This window comes from Salmo trutta, unplaced genomic scaffold (assembly GCF_901001165.1).
Source record: "Salmo trutta unplaced genomic scaffold, fSalTru1.1, whole genome shotgun sequence".
Classification (NCBI taxonomy): Eukaryota; Metazoa; Chordata; class Actinopteri; order Salmoniformes; family Salmonidae; genus Salmo; species Salmo trutta.
This window is the reverse complement of record NW_021823509.1, coordinates 847,460-869,400: the sequence shown is the minus strand read 5'-3', so window position 1 is coordinate 869,400 and position 21,941 is coordinate 847,460. Positions and strand designations below refer to the sequence as shown.

Below are 21,941 nucleotides of genomic sequence, written 5' to 3'. Positions count from 1 at the left end.
GTATGGCAGTGGAAGGGAGGACAGTAAACAGGAGACACTATGAGCTGAACATGTCAGTGGAAGAGAGGACAGTAACAGGAGACACTATCAGCTGAACATAACAGTATGTCAGTGGAAGGGAGGACAGTAGCAGGAGACACTATGAGCTGAACATAACAGTATGTCAGTGGAAGAGAGGACAGTAACAGGAGACACTATGAGCTGAACATAACAGTATGTCAGTGGAAGGGAGGACAATAACAGGAGACTATGAGCTGAACATAACAGTATGTCAGTGGAAGGGAGGACAGGAACAGGAGACACTATGAGCTGAACATAACAGTATGTCAGTGGAAGAGAGGACAGTAACAGGAGACACTATGAGCTGAACATAACAGTATGTCAGTGGAAGAGAGGACAATAACAGGAGACTATGAGCTGAACATAACAGTATGTCAGTGGAAGAGAGGACAGTAACAGGAGACACTATCAGCTGAACATAACAGTATGTCAGTGGAAGAGAGGACAGTAACAGGAGACACTATCAGCTGAACATAACAGTATGTCAGTGGAAGAGAGGACAGTAGCAGGAGACACTATGAGCTGAACATAACAGTATGTCAGTGGAAGGGAGGACAGTAACAGGAGACACTATGAGCTGAACATAACAGTATGTCAGTGGAAGAGAGGACAGTAACAGGAGACACTATGAGCTGAACATAACAGTATGTCAGTGGAAGAGAGGACAGTAACAGGAGACACTATCAGCTGAACATAACAGTATGTCAGTGGAAGAGAGGACAGTAGCAGGAGACACTATGAGCTGAACATAACAGTATGCCAGTGGAAGGGAGGACAGGAACAGGAGACACTATGAGCTGAACATAACAGTATGTCAGTGGAAGAGAGGACAGGAACAGGAGACACTATGAGCTGAACATAACAGTATGTCAGTGGAAGGGAGGACAGTAACAGGAGACACTATGAGCTGAACATAACAGTATGTCAGTGGAAGGGAGGACAGTAACAGGAGACACTATGAGCTGAACATAACAGTATGTCAGTGGAAGGGAGGACAGTAACAGGAGACACTATCTGCTGAACATAACAGTATGTCAGTGGAAGAGAGGACAGTAACAGGAGACACTATGAGCTGAACATAACAGTATGTCAGTGGAAGGGAGGACAGTAACAGGAGACACTATGAGCTGAACATAACAGTATGTCAGTGGAAGAGAGGACAGTAACAGGAGACACTATGAGCTGAACATAACAGTATGTCAGTGGAAGGGAGGACAGTAACAGGAGACACTATGAGCTGAACATAACAGTATGTCAGTGGAAGAGAGGACAGTAACAGGAGACACTATGAGCTGAACATAACAGTATGTCAGTGGAAGAGAGGACAGTAACAGGAGACACTATGAGCTGAACATAACAGTATGTCAGTGGAAGGGAGGACATTAACAGGAGACACTATGAGCTGAACATAACAGTATGTCAGTGGAAGAGAGGACAGTAACAGGAGACAATGAGCTGAACATAACAGTATGGCAGTGGAAGGGAGGACAGTAAACAGGAGACACTATGAGCTGAACATAACAGTATGTCAGTGGAAGGGAGGACAGTAACAGGAGACACTATCAGCTGAACATACCAGTATGTCAGTGGAAGGGAGGACAGTAACAGGAGACACTATGAGCTGAACATAACAGTATGTCAGTGGAGGGGAAGACAGAAACAGGAGACACTATGAGCTGAACATAACAGTATGACAGTGGAGGGGAGGACAGTAACAGGAGACACTATGAGCTGAACATAACAGTATGTCAGTGGAAGAGAGGACAGTAACAGGAGACACTATGAGCTGAACAAAACAGTATGTCAGTGGAAGGGAGGACAGTAACAGGAGACACTATGAGCTGAACATAACAGTATGTCAGTGGAAGAGAGGACAGTAACAGGAGACACTATCAGCTGAACATAACAGTATGTCAGTGGAAGAGAGGACAGTAACAGGAGACACTATGAGCTGAACATAACAGTATGACAGTGGAAGAGAGGACAGTAACAGGAGACACTATGAGCTGAACATAACAGTATGTCAGTGGAAGGGAGGACAGTAAAAGGAGACACTATGAGCTGAACATAACAGTATGTCAGTGGAAGAGAGGACAGTAACAGGAGACACTATGAGCTGAACATAACAGTATGTCAGTGGAAGAGAGGACAGTAGCAGGAGACACTATGAGCTGAACATAACAGTATGTCAGTGGAAGAGAGGACAGTAACAGGAGACACTATGAGCTGAACATAACAGTATGTCAGTGGAAGGGAGGACAGTAGCAGGAGACACTATGAGCTGAACATAACAGTATGCCAGTGGAAGGGAGGACAGTAACAGGAGACACTATGAGCTGAACATAACAGTATGTCAGTGGAAGAGAGGACAATAACAGGAGACTATGAGCTGAACATAACAGTATGTCAGTGGAAGGGAGGACAGTAGCAGGAGACACTATGAGCTGAACATAACAGTATGTCAGTGGAAGAGAGGACAGTAACAGGAGACACTATGAGCTGAACATAACAGTATGTCAGTGGAAGAGAGGACAGTAGCAGGAGACACTATGAGCTGAACATAACAGTATGTCAGTGGAAGGGAGGACAGTAACAGGAGACACTATGAGCTGAACAAAACAGTATGTCAGTGGAAGAGAGGACAGTAACAGGAGACACTATGAGCTGAACATAACAGTATGGCAGTGGAAGAGAGGACAGTAACAGGAGACACTATCAGCTGAACATAACAGTATGTCAGTGGAAGGGAGGACAGTAACAGGAGACACTATGAGCTGAACATGTCAGTGGAAGAGAGGACAGTAACAGGAGACACTATCAGCTGAACATAACAGTATGTCAGTGGAAGGGAGGACAGTAGCAGGAGACACTATGAGCTGAACATAACAGTATGTCAGTGGAAGAGAGGACAGTAACAGGAGACACTATGAGCTGAACATAACAGTATGTCAGTGGAAGGGAGGACAATAACAGGAGACTATGAGCTGAACATAACAGTATGTCAGTGGAAGGGAGGACAGGAACAGGAGACACTATGAGCTGAACATAACAGTATGTCAGTGGAAGAGAGGACAGTAACAGGAGACACTATCAGCTGAACATAACAGTATGTCAGTGGAAGAGAGGACAGTAGCAGGAGACACTATGAGCTGAACATAACAGTATGCCAGTGGAAGGGAGGACAGTAACAGGAGACACTATCTGCTGAACATAACAGTATGTCAGTGGAAGAGAGGACAGGAACAGGAGACACTATGAGCTGAACATAACAGTATGTCAGTGGAAGGGAGGACAGTAACAGGAGACACTATGAGCTGAACATAACAGTATGTCAGTGGAAGAGAGGACAGTAACAGGAGACACTATGAGCTGAACATAACAGTATGTCAGTGGAAGGGAGGACAGTAACAGGAGACACTATGAGCTGAACATAACAGTATGTCAGTGGAAGAGAGGACAGTAACAGGAGACACTATGAGCTGAACATAACAGTATGTCAGTGGAAGAGAGGACAGTAACAGGAGACACTATGAGCTGAACATAACAGTATGTCAGTGGAAGGGAGGACAGTAACAGGAGACACTATGAGCTGAACATAACAGTATGTCAGTGGAAGAGAGGACAGTAACAGGAGACAATGAGCTGAACATAACAGTATGGCAGTGGAAGGGAGGACAGTAAACAGGAGACACTATGAGCTGAACATAACAGTATGTCAGTGGAAGGGAGGACAGTAACAGGAGACACTATCAGCTGAACATACCAGTATGTCAGTGGAAGGGAGGACAGTAACAGGAGACACTATGAGCTGAACATAACAGTATGTCAGTGGAGGGGAAGACAGAAACAGGAGACACTATGAGCTGAACATAACAGTATGACAGTGGAGGGGAGGACAGTAACAGGAGACACTATGAGCTGAACATAACAGTATGTCAGTGGAAGAGAGGACAGTAACAGGAGACACTATGAGCTGAACAAAACAGTATGTCAGTGGAAGGGAGGACAGTAACAGGAGACACTATGAGCTGAACATAACAGTATGTCAGTGGAAGAGAGGACAGTAACAGGAGACACTATCAGCTGAACATAACAGTATGTCAGTGGAAGAGAGGACAGTAACAGGAGACACTATGAGCTGAACATAACAGTATGACAGTGGAAGAGAGGACAGTAACAGGAGACACTATGAGCTGAACATAACAGTATGTCAGTGGAAGGGAGGACAGTAAAAGGAGACACTATGAGCTGAACATAACAGTATGTCAGTGGAAGAGAGGACAGTAACAGGAGACACTATGAGCTGAACATAACAGTATGTCAGTGGAAGAGAGGACAGTAGCAGGAGACACTATGAGCTGAACATAACAGTATGTCAGTGGAAGAGAGGACAGTAACAGGAGACACTATGAGCTGAACATAACAGTATGTCAGTGGAAGGGAGGACAGTAGCAGGAGACACTATGAGCTGAACATAACAGTATGTCAGTGGAAGAGAGGACAATAACAGGAGACTATGAGCTGAACATAACAGTATGTCAGTGGAAGGGAGGACAGTAGCAGGAGACACTATGAGCTGAACATAACAGTATGTCAGTGGAAGAGAGGACAGTAACAGGAGACACTATGAGCTGAACATAACAGTATGTCAGTGGAAGAGAGGACAGTAGCAGGAGACACTATGAGCTGAACATAACAGTATGTCAGTGGAAGGGAGGACAGTAACAGGAGACACTATGAGCTGAACAAAACAGTATGTCAGTGGAAGAGAGGACAGTAACAGGAGACACTATGAGCTGAACATAACAGTATGGCAGTGGAAGAGAGGACAGTAACAGGAGACACTATCAGCTGAACATAACAGTATGTCAGTGGAAGGGAGGACAGTAACAGGAGACACTATGAGCTGAACATGTCAGTGGAAGAGAGGACAGTAACAGGAGACACTATCAGCTGAACATAACAGTATGTCAGTGGAAGGGAGGACAGTAGCAGGAGACACTATGAGCTGAACATAACAGTATGTCAGTGGAAGAGAGGACAGTAACAGGAGACACTATGAGCTGAACATAACAGTATGTCAGTGGAAGGGAGGACAATAACAGGAGACTATGAGCTGAACATAACAGTATGTCAGTGGAAGGGAGGACAGGAACAGGAGACACTATGAGCTGAACATAACAGTATGTCAGTGGAAGAGAGGACAGTAACAGGAGACACTATGAGCTGAACATAACAGTATGTCAGTGGAAGAGAGGACAATAACAGGAGACTATGAGCTGAACATAACAGTATGTCAGTGGAAGAGAGGACAGTAACAGGAGACACTATCAGCTGAACATAACAGTATGTCAGTGGAAGAGAGGACAGTAACAGGAGACACTATCAGCTGAACATAACAGTATGTCAGTGGAAGAGAGGACAGTAGCAGGAGACACTATGAGCTGAACATAACAGTATGACAGTGGAAGAGAGGACAGTAACAGGAGACACTATGAGCTGAACATAACAGTATGTCAGTGGAAGGGAGGACAGTAACAGGAGACACTATGAGCTGAACATAACAGTATGTCAGTGGAAGGGAGGACAGTAACAGGAGACACTATGAGCTGAACATAACAGTATGTCAGTGGAAGGGAGGACAGTAGTAGGAGACACTATGAGCTGAACATAACAGTATGTCAGTGGAAGAGAGGACAATAACAGGAGACTATGAGCTGAACATAACAGTATGTCAGTGGAAGGGAGGACAGTAGCAGGAGACACTATGAGCTGAACATAACAGTATGTCAGTGGAAGAGAGGACAGTAACAGGAGACACTATGAGCTGAACATAACAGTATGTCAGTGGAAGAGAGGACAGTAACAGGAGACACTATGAGCTGAACATAACAGTATGGCAGTGGAAGAGAGGACAGTAACAGGAGACACTATCAGCTGAACATAACAGTATGTCAGTGGAAGGGAGGACAGTAACAGGAGACACTATGAGCTGAACATGTCAGTAGAAGAGAGGACAGTAACAGGAGACACTATCAGCTGAACATAACAGTATGTCAGTGGAAGGGAGGACAGTAGCAGGAGACACTATGAGCTGAACATAACAGTATGTCAGTGGAAGAGAGGACAATAACAGGAGACTATGAGCTGAACATAACAGTATGTCAGTGGAAGGGAGGACAGTAACAGGAGACACTATGAGCTGAACATAACAGTATGTCAGTGGAAGAGAGGACAGTAGCAGGAGACACTATGAGCTGAACATAACAGTATGCCAGTGGAAGAGAGGACAGTAACAGGAGACACTATGAGCTGAACATAACAGTATGTCAGTGGAAGAGAGGACAGTAACAGGAGACACTATGAGCTGAACATAACAGTATGTCAGTGGAAGAGAGGACAGTAACAGGAGACACTATGAGCTGAACATAACAGTATGTCAGTGGAAGGGAGGACAGTATAAGGAGACACTATGAGCTGAACATAACAGTATGCCAGTGGAAGGGAGGACAGTAACAGGAGACACTATGAGCTGAACATAACAGTATGCCAGTGGAAGGGAGGACAGTAACAGGAGACACTATCAGCTGAACATAACAGTATGTCAGTAGAAGGGAGGACAGTAACAGGAGACACTATGAGCTGAACATAACAGTATGTCAGTGGAAGAGAGGACAGTAGCAGGAGAGACTATGAGCTGAACATAACAGTATGTCAGTGGAAGGGAGGACAGTAACAGGAGACACTATGAGCTGAACATAACAGTATGTCAGTGGAAGAGAGGACAGTAACAGGAGACACTATCAGCTGAACATAACAGTATGTCAGTGGAAGAGAGGACAGTAACAGGAGACACTATCAGCTGAACATAACAGTATGTCAGTGGAAGGGAGGACAGTAGCAGGAGACACTATGAGCTGAACATAACAGTATGTCAGTGGAAGAGAGGACAATAACAGGAGACTATGAGCTGAACATAACAGTATGTCAGTGGAAGGGAGGACAGTAGCAGGAGACACTATGAGCTGAACATAACAGTATGTCAGTGGAAGGGAGGACAGTAACAGGAGACACTATGAGCTGAACATAACAGTATGTCAGTGGAAGAGAGGACAGTAACAGGAGACTATGAGCTGAACATAACAGTATGTCAGTGGAAGGGAGGACAGTAACAGGAGACACTATGAGCTGAACATAACAGTATGTCAGTGGAAGAGAGGACAGTAACAGGAGACTATGAGCTGAACATAACAGTATGTCAGTGGAAGGGAGGACAGTAACAGGAGACACTATGAGCTGAACATAACAGTATGTCAGTGGAAGAGAGGAAAGTAACAGGAGACTATGAGCTGAACATAACAGTATGTCAGTGGAAGGGAGGACAGTATGTCAGTGGAAGGGAGGACAATAACAGGTGACACTATGAGCTGAACATAACAGTATGCCAGTGGAAGGGAGGACAGTAGCAGGAGACACTATGAGCTGAACATAACAGTATGTCAGTGGAAGGGAGGACAGTAACAGGAGACACTATGAGCTGAACATAACAGTATGCCAGTGGAAGGGAGGACAGTAACAGGAGACACTATGAGCTGAACATAACAGTATGCCAGTGGAAGGGAGGACAGTAACAGGAGACACTATGAGCTGAACATAACAGTATGTCAGTGGAAGAGAGGACAATAACAGGAGACAATGAGCTGAACATAACAGTATGTCAGTGGAAGGGAGGACAGTAGCAGGAGACAATGAGCTGAACATAACAGTATGTCAGTGGAAGGGAGGGCAGTAACAGGAGACACTATGAGCTGAACATAACAGTATGACAGTGGAAGGGAGGACAATAACAGGAGACAATGAGCTGAACATAACAGTATGACAGTGGAAGGGAGGACAGTAACAGGAGACACTATGAGCTGAACATAACAGTATGTCAGTGGAAGGGAGGACAGTAGCAGGTGACCCAACTGTGGTTTGTGACTATTATAATTTCTCATTTTAGCAATTTCAGTTGCAGCAATTCCGTTACGAATTTGGTAACGGAATAACGAGTTTTAATCACATAACAATTCCAAAACAAAACTGATATCAGTAAAATCACTAACTAAATTGGTAGGTCTACCTTTACTTTACATTTACATTTAAGTCATTTAGCAGACGCTCTTATCCAGAGCGACTTACAAATACTTGTTACTTCTGTGAACTTTCATCATCCTCCCTCCTCGTGAGGAAGTGAGGAAATATCTTTAAAGATACAGTGCCTTCGTAAGGTATTCAGACCCCTTGACTTTTTCCACATTTTTGTTAGGTTACAGCCTTATTCTAAAATGTATGAAAAAAAATGTTTCCCCTCATCAATCTACAAACAATATAATGACAAATCAAAAAATGTTTTTTTTAGTTATGTTTGCACATTTATTAAAAATAAACTGGAATATCACATTTACATAAGTATTCAGACCCTTTCCTCAGTACTTTGTTGAAGCACCTTCAGCAGTGATTACAGCCTCAAGTCTTCTTGGGAATGATGCTACAAGCTTGGCACACCTGTATTTGGGGAGTTTCTCCCGTTTTTCTCTGCAGATCCTCTCAAGCTCTGTCAGGTTGGATGGGGAGCGTCGCTACACAGCTATTTTCAGGTCTCTCCAGAGATGTTCGATCGGGTTCAAGTCCAGGCTCTGGCTGGGCCACTCAAGGACATTCAGAGACTTGTCTCAAAGCTTGGCTGTGTGCTTAGGCTCATTGTCCTGTTGGAAGGTGAACCTTCGCCCCAGTCTGAGGTTCTGAGCGCTCTGGAGCAGATTTATATTAAGGATCTCTATGTACTTTGATCCGTTCATCTTTGCCTCGATCCTGACTAGTCCCTGCCGCTGAAAATCCTCCCCACAGCATGATGCTGCCACCACCATGCTTTACCGTAGGGATGGTGTCAGGTTTCCTCCAGACGTGACACTTGGCATTCAGGCCAACGAGTTCAATCTTGGTTTCATGAGACGCGAAAATGTTGTTTCTCATGGTCTGAGTCCTTTAGGTGCCTTTTAGCAAACTCATAGCGGGCTGTCATGTGCGTTTTACTGAGGAGAGGCTTCCGCCTGGCCACTCTACCATAAAGGCCTGATCACCCGATTGCCCAAGGCCCTTCTCCCCCCCGTCGGGCGGCCAGCTCTAGGAAGAGTCTTGGTGGTTCTAAACTTCTTCCATTTAAGAATGATGGAGGCCACTGTGTTCTTGGGGACCTTCAATGCTGCATTAATTGTTTGGTACCCTTCCCCAGATCTTTGCCGACAATCTTGTCTCAGAGCTCTACAGACAATTCCTTTGACCACATAGCTTGGTTTTTGCTCTGACATGCACTGTCAACTGTGGGACCTTAAATAGACAGGTGTGTGCCTTTCCAAATCATGTCCAATCAGTTGAATTTAGTACAGGTGGACTCCAATCAAGTTGTAGAAACATCTCAAGGATGATCAATGTTAACAGGATGCACCTGAGCTCAATTTCAAGTCTCATAGCAACAGGTCTAAATACTTATGTAAATAAGATATTTCAGTTTGTTTTTAATACATTTGCTAACCTTTAAAAAAATAAAATGTTTTCACTTTGTCATTATGGGGTATTGTGTGTAGATTGCTGAGGAAATTGTTTTATTTAATCAATTTTAAAATAAGGCTGTAATGTAACAAAATGTAAAGAAAGTCAAGGGGCCTCAATACTTTCCTAAGGCACTGTATGTAGGTTTTTGGTAACGGAATTACAAGGCAAAAGGCAATAAATAACCTTAAATGTACATAGGGCAAAGAATTTCTCCTAAATTAAATATATGTGTTGATATGGGTTGGCAGTGGCCTTTACATTAACATTACTGTGTTTTGATGTATTTCTGATACCTTTAAGACTTTTTCAGGTAGATGTTTTCTAAAGACCCCTTTTCCATCGGTTTATACAGAAATCAAAGCCTTTAATTATGCAACATTTTTAACCTCTGCGAGTAAGGCTAGTTTCCTGAATATCCGCCTTTCTGACGTGCCCAAAGTAAACTGCCTGTTACTCAGCTAGGATATGAAGAAGTATTTGTAGTCGTTAAAAGTTGAGCGCCAGGGCAAAAGTAGTCTTTTTGCGTGCGTGAACGCGCTCTTAGTTATTTTCCTTTGAACATAGCGATCTCCGTCTGAAATATTATCGTTTATTTAGATATTAGACAACCTGAGGATTAATAAAAAACATTGTTTGACTCGTTTGGACGAACTTTGCTGGTAACTTTTTGGAATCCTTTGTATGTATGTTGAAGGACTGGATTATTGAATTCAATGGCACCACCTAATCTGAGTTTTTGGTATATAAAGAAGGACTTTATCGAACAAAACGATCATTCATTATGTAGCTGGGACCCTTGGGATTGCAAACAGAGGAAGATCTTCAAAAGTAAGTGATTTATTTTATCACCATTTTGTGATTTTTGTGTCACCTGTGCTGGTTTGAAAAGGATGTTGTTGTGGAACGCTGTACTCAGACAATCGAATGCTATGCTACCGCCGTAAAGCCTTTTTGAAATCTGATAACGGAGTTCGATTACCAAGATTCTAAGCTAAAGAATCATGTATGACAGTTGTATTTTCATGAATGTTTAATATTACGATTTTGTATTTTGAATTTGGCGTGCTCCGATTTCACCACTAGCGGGATCTCCGCTCTAAGATGGAAAATGGGTAAAAGATGTATAGATGCCTTCATTTCCCCAAAATACAGACTCTTAGCTTTAAATTTACACCCAATTTGATATGCCCCCTGCCATCCAGGACCTATATACGGTGTCAGAGGAAGGCCCAAATAATTGTCACCGAAGTTGTAGACTGTTCTCTCTGCTACCACACGGCAGCGGTACCGAAGAATCAAGTCTTGTATAAATTACTTACAACTAACCTCTACCCTACACACATTGACTCGGTACCGGTACCCCCTGTATATAGCCTCATTATTGTTATTTCATTGTGTTAATTTGTATGAATTTCTTTTGTTTATTTAGTAAATATTTTCTTAACTCCATTTCTTGAACTGCATTGTTGGTTAAGGGCTTGTAGTAAGCATTTCACGGTAAGGTCTACACCTGTTGGACTCAGCACATGTGACAAATAACATTCGATGTGATCCTATGAAGTTGACGTTGGTGCTCATTGGTCCTTTTACATGGAAGTGCCCTCATCTAGCATACTCTGTCATCTTCCATTCTTTCCCTCGTTCTCTCTGTGTGTGTGTAAGCGTTATGTTAATAAAGACAGAAAAAGATACTGATGGTTTCACTCAGGTCCTCCAGGTCCCAGTCTATGGCTCTGAGACAGTTCCTCAGTTCATTGGTGCTCCAGTCCAGCTCATCTTTGCTCACCTGCACAACAAACAAAAAAACATTTAGGCATGTCAAACATGAGACCGAACACAGTGAAAAGTAAATGCTTTACATTATAGAGTACATTATAGAGTACAGTTACAGATAACAGTAAGAGTATATATCAGGTAGGTAGGGACTGAACAGGCTACACTAGTAAGTCAGAGATTGATGATGACAAGCCATTGTTATACATGCTGTGGCTGCACACATTCCAAGCTGTTGTTTTACATGCTGTGGCTGCACACATTCCAAGCTGTTGTTATACACGCTGTGGCTGCACACATTCCAAGCTGTTGTTATACACACTGTGGCTGCACACATTCCAAGCTGTTGTTTTACACACTGTGGCTGCACACATTCCAAGCTGCTGTTATACATGCTGTGGCTGCACACATTCCAAGCTGTTGTTTTACACGCTGTGGCTGCACACATTCCAAGCTGTTGTTTTACACGCTGTGGCTGCACACATTCCAAGCTGCTGTTATACATGCTGTGGCTGCACACATTCCAAGCTGCTGTTTTACATGCTGTGGCTGCACAAATTCCAAGCTGCTGTTTTACATGCTGTGGCTGCACACATTCCAAGCTGTTGTTTTACACGCTGTGGCTGCACACATTCCAAGCTGTTGTTATACACGCTGTGGCTGCACACATTCCAAGCTGATGTTATACATGCTGTGGCTGCACACATTCCAAGCTGATGTTATACACGCTGTGGCTGCACACATTCCAAGCTGATGTTTTACACGCTGTGGCTGCACACAAAATCCAAGCTGATGTTTTACATGCTGTGGCTGCACACATTCCAAGCTGATGTTTTACATGCTGTGGCTGCACACAAAATCCAAGCTGATGTTTTACATGCTGTGGCTGCACACATTCCAAGCTGATGTTTTACATGCTGTGGCTGCACACATTCCAAGCTGATGTTTTACATGCTGTGGCTGCACACATTCCAAGCTGATGTTTTACACGCTGTGGCTGCACACATTCCAAGCTGATGTTTTACACGCTGTGGCTGCACACATTCCAAGCTGTTGTTATACATGCTGTGGCTGCACACATTCCAAGCTGTTGTTTTACATGCTGTGGCTGCACACATTCCAAGCTGATGTTTTAAAAGCTGTGGCTGCACACATTCCAAGCTGTTGTTATACATGCTGTGGCTGCACACATTCCAAGCTGTTGTTTTACATGCTGTGGCTGCACACATTCCAAGCTGTTGTTTTACATGCTGTGGCTGCACACATTCCAAGCTGTTGTTTTACATGCTGTGGCTGCACAGTAGAAATGCAGTTAAGAGGCGTGTGTGTCCAGTGTGTGTGTGTGTGTACCTGAGTGCCCTCCTCCAGAAGCTCCTCCCAGCGTTCGTAAAGGCTCCTGGCACGAGACAACGCCTTCTGGACCTCCCTGAGACAACACACAACGGTTAGATCAGGCTGTATCACAACCGGCCGTGATCTGGAGTCCCATAGGGTGGCGCACAAGTGGCCCAGCGTCATCCGGGTTTGGCCATCATTGTAAATAAGAATTTGTTCTTATAAACTGACTTGCCTAGTTAGAATGAGGTGTGCTAGATTAGGCTTGGAATGATCATTTACAGGATGGTAGCTCTACAGGAACAGAGTTGGAGAGCCCTGGGTTAGATACACATCATAAAAATACACATCACACACTTTTAACAAGACCTTTCTGCATTTCCCTGACACACACTTTAAACAAGTCCTTGTTAAAGAGACAGTGAAAAATGCTATGTTATATTTAACGATGTTAGCTAAAACAATGTAGCAACCGCTCCCTGTCCGAGTCTTTAATACCAACATATTTTAAGCAGACCACCATAGTCCCTCTGCCCAAGAACACTAAGGTAACCTGCCTAAATCACTACCGACCCGTAGCAATAGAGATTATGCAATCTCTATTGCACTCCACACTGCCCTTTCCCACCTGGACAAAAGGAACACCTATGTGAGAATGCTATTCATTGACTACAGCTTTAGCGTTCAACACCATAGTGCTCACGAAGCTCATCACTAAGCTAATGACCCTGAGACTAAACACCTCCCTCTGCAACTGGATCCTGGACTTCCTGACGGGCTACCCCCAGGTGATAAGGATAGGCAACAACACATCCGCCACGCTGATCCTCAACACATGGGCATCTCAGGGATGCGTGCTCAGTCCCCTCCTGTAGTCCCTGTTCACTCATGACTGCACGGCCAGGAACGACTCCAACACCATCATCAAGTTCTCTGATGACACAACAGTGGTAGGCCTGATCACCGACAAGACCTCCTATAGGGAGAAGGTCAGAGACCTGGCAGTGTGGTGCCAGGACAACAACCTCTCCCTCAACGTAACCAAGACTAAGGAGATGATTGTGGACTACAGGAAAAAGAGGACAGACCACGCCCCCATTCTCATCGACGGGGCTGTAGTGGAGCAGGTTGAGAGCTTCAAGTTCCTTGGTGTCCACATCACCAACAAACTAACATGGTCTTAGCACACCAAGACAGTAGTGGAGAGGGCACGACAAAACCTATTTCCTAGTCACCCTAGTCATAGAGTGTTCTCTCTGCTACCGCACGGCAAGCAATACCAGAGCGCCAAGTCTAGGTCCAGGAGGCTTCTAAACAGCTTCTACCCTCAAGCCATAAGACTCCTGAACATCTAATCAAATGGATACCCAGACTATTTTTTTTTAAACTGAATTGTTGGTTAGGGGCTCATAAGTAAGCATTCACTGTACGGTCTACACCTGTTGTATATTTATTTTATTACCGTTATTTTACCAGGTAAGTTGACTGAGAACACATTCTCATTTGCAGCAACGACCTGGGGAATAGTTACAGGGGAGAGGAGGGGGATGAATGAGCCAATTGTAAGCTGGGGACAATTAGGTGGCCATGATGGAATTTTTGCCAGGACACCAGGGTTAACACCCCTACTCTTACGATAAGTGCAATGTGATCTTTAATGACCTCAGAGAGTCAGGACACCCATTTAACGTCCCATCCGAAAGACGGCACCCTACACAGGGCAGCGTCCCCAATCACTGCCCTGGGGCATTGGGATATCATTTAGACCAGAGGAAAGACTGCCTCCTACTGGCCCTCCAACACCACTTCCAGCAGCATCTGGTCTCCCATACAGGGACTGACCAGGACCAACCCTGCTTAGCTTCAGAAGTAAGCCAGCAGTGGGATGCAGGGTGGTATGCTGCCCATGTGACTAATACAATTTGATACTGAAATGTATCTATTCACTGATCCCATTTTAGCTATGTGGTTGATGATACAAATGTCACAAGCTGGCGAAGCTGCATGCCCTCTACTCCAGACACAATCTCTCTCACACAAAAACACAAACAAATACACGTGCCATCAAAGCTTCTAACACGGCATGTAACGTTAGCCTACATTTCTAGGTAACGCGGATAAGTAACGCTCTAACTTGACCCAAACAAATCTGTGTGGACACTCCGCACATCCCTGTCAATTTCACAACACTCCGTCAACTGCCCCGTTGCAATAGACCCAAACTGGCAACCCAACTTTAAAGGAAACCTTTTTGACACGAAGACTAGATTTCAACGACACCTCAACGCGAAGTCGCTAACTTAATGTCAACATTAACCCGCACGTTGATTGCGAATCTAGCTTGTAGCATTAGCTTGCCACAGACAGGGTGATAACTTCTAAACGCCACGTTATCAAACGAAACTACCCCAAACGTCATATACATCCAACTTGTCCTGTAAGTAAACGGTAGAGAAGTTGGTTGACAGTTTATTTAGAAACCCTTCCTTACCCCTTGACTACGAAGAACGGATCTTCCAGCGACATATTGGATACCTCAACGCCAGACCTGACGCATGCGCACTGGGGGCCCGGAGCACGACGCCAGTACAATGCGCCTCTACGTAGCGCCGCTGTCACGTGGCCATGGACCGTACTGTCATTTGGTACTGTGTCAAAGCTAGACAGTCAGGATTGTACATATCTGCTTTTGTAATGATATAACAGAGATGTAAATGCATATTATATATTCATTCAGAATAGAATAGAATAGAATAGAACAGCATGACTTAATGGTTAAGTGCTCCTAAATCCAGGCATCCCCTGAATAAGGGATGCATGCCCTTTACAGTTGCATGTATACACCTGCTCCAAAAAGTGTAGTACAGTACTGTAGTATTTATACATATTGAACAACACAGCAATATTAAATGAATAATCACAAGATCAGAGAAACATTAGCTTGTCATTCATGCATGCCCTGCTCTATGCTAGTCCACCTCATCATATAGAATTAACAATTGCTTTATGAGGAAACACATTCTTTCAGGAATAGTGGTATCCTAACACTAACATACTTTTATTTCATTTAAAGGCCAGTGCAGTCAAAAACGTGATTTAAAGGCCAGAGCAGTCAAAAACGTGATTTAAAGGCCAGTGCAGTCAAAAACGTGATTTAAAGGCCAGTGCAGTCAAAAACGTGATTTAAAGGCCAGTGCAGTCAAAAACGTGATTTAAAGGCCAGTGCAGTCAAAAACGTGATTTTACTGTGCTTTATATATATTTTCGCAATATGTGGTTGTAATAATACTGTGAAAATTGTGATAATGCCCTTTTAGAGTAAGAGCTGTTTGAAAAGACTGCCTGAAATGTCAGCCTGTTTTGGTGGGATGGAATTATGGCCTACCTGGTGACATCACCATGCGGTAAATGAGTTAATAGACTAATAACAAACAGTTCCAAAGCTCTCTGCCAATAACAGCTAATTTTCAGTTTCCCCTTCCCCACTCAGACCACTCTCAGACAGTCCTAGCAAAATTCTTGCTTGAGAAATTGATATTTGCTAAGAAGCTATTTTTGTTTGTTTTTGACCATTTTAATTGAAAATATTCACAGTAAGGTACTGAATCGTTACCCAGAGATTATTTGATATTGAGATTAAAACGGCTGCATTGGACCTTTAAGTTTATTGAAATTAAAGCAAATTGTATTGCTGACAGGAGGGACATTGTGTAAGAATTGGCCAATGACAGACTTGTCTATGAAAGAACCAAGATCTCTGACTGAGCCAAAATGTGTTGAGTCCAACACCTCTTCCCCCACATAAAATCGTTCCAGCTCTCTCTTTCTCAATTTAATTCAAAGGGCTTTATTGGCATAGGAAACATATGTTGACATTGCCAAAGCAAGTGAAATAGATAAAACAAAATAGAAATAAACAATCAGAAATTAACAGTAAACATTACACTCACAAGAGTGTCAAAGGAATATGGCTATGCACAGTGTTGTAATGATGTACAAATAGTTAGAGTACAAAAGGAAAAATAAATAAACATAAATATGAGTTGTATTTACAATGGTGTTTGTTCTTCACTGGTATCCCTTTTCTATATTGCTGTTGTGATGACACACTGTGGTATTTCACCTAATAGCTGTGGGAGTTTATCAAAATTGGATTTGTTTTTTTAAATTCTTTGTGGGTCTGTGTAATCTGAGGAAAATATGTTACTCTAATATGGTCATTCATTTGCCATATGGTCATACATATGATCATACATCTCTCTCTCTCTCTCTCTACCTATCCCTCCCTTTCCTCAGGGTCTGTCTCTCATACCCTCTGTTCTGTCTCCTCCCCTTCCCCTTTTTGCCCTCTGTTCTGACTCCTCCCCTTTACCCTGTCCATTATATTTTCTCTTCCTCTCCCACACCCCGTTCCCTCCCTTCCTTTCTGTCTCTGTCCTGTTTCCTCCCTTTCTCCCCCCTACTCCCCTTTCCTCCCCCTTTTACACTGTGAAAATTCACAGATCACAAACGTCACACACACGCACACACATTGCACGTCCAACATAAGCCATCACTCACTCAGTGGATGGAATGCACTAAGGCCGGAAAACAATAAATGTCTGTGTCTCAAATTGTGCCCTATTCCCTATATAGTGCACTACTTTTGATCAGGACCTATAGTAGTGCACTATAGGGAATAGGGTGCCATTCACAACACACACATAGCAGACTATTTTTACATGCAGTGGGATGGAAATCTTGACACAGTTAAATGGTTTTTCCGACAAATGTTTATTCTTGGTCTTCTGGACTGGCACCTTGCTGGATCCGAGTCCACTAGACACACAAACACACACACACACACTCACACACTTCTGGACTGGCACCTTGCTGGATCCGAGTCCACTAGACACACACACACACACACCCACACACACACACACACGCACACACACACACACACACACACACACACACACCCACACACACACACACACGCACACACACACACACACACACACACACATACGCACACACACACACACACACAACACACACACACTTCTGGACTGGCACCTTGCTGGATCCGAGTCCACTAGACACACACACACACACACACACACACACACACACACACACACACACACACACACACACACACACTTCTGGGCTGGCACCTTGCTGGATCCAAGTCCAATGGAGAAATCATCACTTGACATGAACCCTGACTGACTCACTGGATGATCAAGATGTTTTGTTTTGGGGAATGACAAGTTAGAACAAGTCTTTAGTGGAACAGACTATGTCTATAATGTATTATTACACATCTACAGGCCTACCTACAATCAGAGGTGGGGAAACCCGAACCAGGTCTGGGAGCGAAACCATTCTAACATGTGAAATGAGCTTTTTCAGGTGCATTCAAGGATTTTACTAGGCTACATTGGTGGGTTCCCAGAGTTACTTTTTTCCATTTCCACCTCTGAGTATAATAGAATGTGTGTGCCATAGAGATGTGTAATTCTATTAAGTGTACAGTGAGTCGTATCAATGTTCAGAAGGTCACAAGACTATCCCACACAGCCCACATTAGTACTTGAATCCAATTAGAAGAATGAAAGCAATAGGAGAACAAAGGAACAGTCACACAGACAGTCAACAGTCAGAGAACAAATAATAGATTGGAGTTTACTGAGTCACAGATTTCCCCCGAGTTCTATTTATAGACGTTATGACCTCTTATCGCAGCTCTAGAAACTAGACTGACAGCTGCTGTTTAACCTCAATCATGCCTCTTCCTAGTAAACCAAGCACATCTGCAGCCCCGACGCGCAAGGTACTGGCGCTGTGCTGTTGTACCGGTGACAATTCCATATTTGGAAGCTGTGGCGATGACGATACGGCTGCGATGCTGCCGCTGTGCGTTGATGAACGCTGGGTCTAGATGGGGGAAGTGCCGCTGTGCGCTGCGGTTACGTGGCTGCGCGTTCACGTCATGGCTTTTCCACTGCGCGCCCCTGGGGAACTCACAGCCAGGGCGGATGGGCCATATATGGATGTTTGAGGGTGACGTTGATAGAAAAAATATAGAGAGGGAGAAAAAAAACTCTAACAGAAACTCCCTGCAAACACGGAGACAGCTACATATTTTACCACCCACAGACTTCTGAGAATTGCTAATTATAGTGTAACTGAACCTTGATTCATATTGCAGGGTTTGATAGAAAACAACAACACCACAATAGTCCTCTAAACGGGAACAGAGCAAAATGTTTGGAATATTAGGGACATTTCATGTTGTTGTTTTCTACTGTAGGATCACTATCTGTTTTTATGTTGCTGCACTGACAACAATTAATGAAGTCTATTCAATTCTATTCTATTCTATGTCAGCTTCATATAAATTGACTATAATAAAATCGTATTCTATATGAATAGACAGGTTATATGTTATTTACTTTGATTTTGAGTTGCTTGAAGTCTCACGCAGCATATTGGTGATGACATAGGCTAGCTGTGTTTCCAACAACACAGGTAGTCTAGTATATTATTATTACAATGAATTTACTAGAATAACATCTTGTTATTTTTATTGAGTTTCTTGAAATCCCAAACAGCATATTGATCTCTGCGTTTCCAACAACACAGGTACAACATAGAATCAAATGTTATTTGTCACATGCGCCGAATACAACAGGTGTAGACTATACCGGGAAACGCTTACTTATAACCGGTTGCTACAATAGGAGGTAGCCTAGGTTACATACATGTAATGCTGTAAGGTAGACAGCCATATGGTATCTACTGCAGGAAACTGAGCTTGAGCAGGAAGGTCTGGGCAGGGCGTGTTTATCCTGTCACCAAGGAGGAATGAAGCAGCTCGAACCTCATGACGTCAGAGTGGAAATATAACACCGCCCTGTTACTCTGGACTTCTCATTATCTTGTTGTGCACCAGCTGGTGACAGTTGTAAACCAAGGAAGAACTCAACACACAAGTACAGATTCATTTATAGATAGAATACTATTGTATGAATAGTATCGACTAGTATTCTAAAGCTTGACGCTCTAAGTTATTGTTCCAAGGGTTAACCGAACAGTGCGTAATTGACGGTTATCTACCAAGAAGAGGAACTATGGACGTGAGCGCTGAAGCCAAACGGATCATGGCAGTGTCCATTAGTAAACTGTACGCCTCCCGAGCACAGCGAGGAGGTATGAGGCTACACCGGAGCCTGCTGCTCTCCGTGGTCATGCGCTCCGCCCGGGACCTGTACCACTCCGCCTGCCTGGCCAAGGAGAGAGAGGAGCTGGGAACCGCACACCTGGTCCCGGTCACACCAGAGGACGATGCGATGGATACTACTGCCAGTGAGGAACAAGTCGAGGTGGAGGTGTCACAGGTCGAGCCAGAGCCTGAGTCGCCGCTGACCACAACTATCCAGGAGCCCATGTCTAGTGACTCCGAGGCCGCTCAGGGCGCATGCAAGACCAGGACATTTATTGGGAAGAAGACGGTAGAGGACAAAGAGAACCGGAGCCCTGTGAGCCCAGACAGGCATTCCAGGAAACGCCGGGGGAAGGTGTCCGTCGCGCCCGATTTCCTCCCCAGCAAGAGGGCGAGACTTTCACTGGAGCTGGGGGAGGAGAGGGTGCCTAGAACCGGCCGAAGGACCTGCTGCCGCGCCGGGGACGCTTTCACCACCCTGTCCCTAAACTCAAACCGGGCCATTGCAGCATTCTGAACTGTGAGAACGGCTCTGAATGGAGCTTTGTTGTTGGTAGGCTATGATTTAACTGATCTTAACCTCCGGTAACCGGTGGAGAGGCCGGTTTAAATCCAGGTTTAAAGGACGTGACGGGTCAGGAGGAAGTTGACCTACATTGGCGAGCCCGCGGGACAATGGGATTATCGGGGCCAGGGTGCGATGTCTCCGGCCTCACGGCGACCAGGTTAGGCTACACCCTAGAACTGGGTCTCAGCCGTGGCTCGACGAGAACAAGAGAAAGAAGAAACAGAGAGAGAGCAAGATCAACTCACAAACTAGAACGAGACCAGACTCGAGCAGATTTCAGTGACTGTGTTTGGAAAGTTTGAGGAAGTGGTGAAACTCAGAGACAGAAAAAGTGTTTCAGTGGAAAAGTTCCAGGGCAGTTAGTTCCTGACGCATAGCTCATGGAGGGATGACTCATAAAGCACGACACTGATAACAGATGTTTAAAGTTGACGTGTCAACAGTCAACACACAGAGACACACCGGGAAATAACCCACTCTGCTGGGGAGGGCACACATTCACCCACTGGACTTTGATCAATGACTATGAATGGGATTGTGCCAGAGACTGTACTGAAATGGTGCTCAACATACAGTGTCACATTGTCAAATGGCATATGTAACATATAAACAAAGTTTAGTAGTGACACCAGTCTCCCCTGTTCAATATACTGCACTGACAATGCAAATGTGATAATAACTACAGAGAAGTAGCCTACATGAAATGTTGTATGAACTGTGAAATAAGCTATTTTTATATCTAGATTCTTTTATTTTTTTACTATGACATCAAATCTATATCAGAGTTGTAATAAACATTCTAAAAATGTATTTATTTGTTGATCTGGTTTTCTATTTCTCTCTCGTCTAATAGTATTGAAAAGCTTGCACACCGACAGGTCTCATTTATCTTGGGCAAATAGAGTTAGCTGATAGATAACACAGAACCACACAGATATTTCCCAATATGTGGTCCAGGTCCGCATTAGGCAATACTCCTCAGGCTCAAATGGTTATAATACGAGTAGGTAGAGCCGCTGCCACACACACACACACACACACACACACACACACACACACACACACACACACACACACACACACACACACACAAACCAATATCCGGTTCATTGTGACATATTTCTGATTCACTTCCTCTCATAACCTTAATTGACAGTTACATGAGGTTTAATGGGAGTTATGTAATATATAAATAGCTGGAGCCGTTCATTTGGTTTGCTCAAGGGCTCTAAATTGTGTAACAATCCTGAATCATCATTCATCATGACCAACTAACTCGCAGTGCATTGACAAAATGCACTCTTTAGAGCCTATGTCCTATTTATCTCTATAGATCAGTAGGCCTTACTACCATGACGGATGGGTTGAAATCATTATACAATATGTAAGCCTACTATAGCC

At 44.0% G+C, this 21,941-nt stretch overlaps 2 protein-coding genes across 3 annotated transcripts in view; one reads left to right on the top strand and one right to left on the bottom strand.

Annotated features, from left to right (window-relative positions):
- Window positions 1-15,330, bottom strand: part of LOC115191191 (syntaxin-10) — a 38,783-nt gene extending 23,453 nt beyond the window's left edge. For both annotated transcript variants that reach the window (XM_029749126.1, XM_029749125.1), the window contains exons 1-3: window positions 15,254-15,330; window positions 12,778-12,853; window positions 11,347-11,440 (exon numbers count right to left, since the gene is read on the bottom strand). In XM_029749126.1, the coding sequence (XP_029604986.1) occupies window positions 11,347-11,440; window positions 12,778-12,853; window positions 15,254-15,288 (205 nt within the window). In that variant the 5' untranslated portion in view covers window positions 15,289-15,330. The remainder of the gene's footprint in view (window positions 1-11,346; window positions 11,441-12,777; window positions 12,854-15,253) is intronic.
- A 4,350-nt stretch (window positions 15,331-19,680) lies between these two features.
- On the top strand, window positions 19,681-21,350 carry LOC115191210 (immediate early response gene 2 protein). Its single transcript, XM_029749147.1, has one exon. It carries the CDS (start codon window positions 19,881-19,883, stop codon window positions 20,487-20,489), a length of 609 nt encoding a protein of 202 aa, XP_029605007.1. The 5' UTR covers window positions 19,681-19,880; the 3' UTR covers window positions 20,490-21,350.
- The last annotated feature ends 591 nt before the right edge of the window (window positions 21,351-21,941 follow it).

Excerpts from the sequence above, each read along its gene's own strand:
- LOC115191210 (XM_029749147.1), top strand. The coding sequence starts at position 19,881 with ATGGACGTGAGCGCTGAAGCCAAACGGATCATGGCAGTGTCCATTAGT.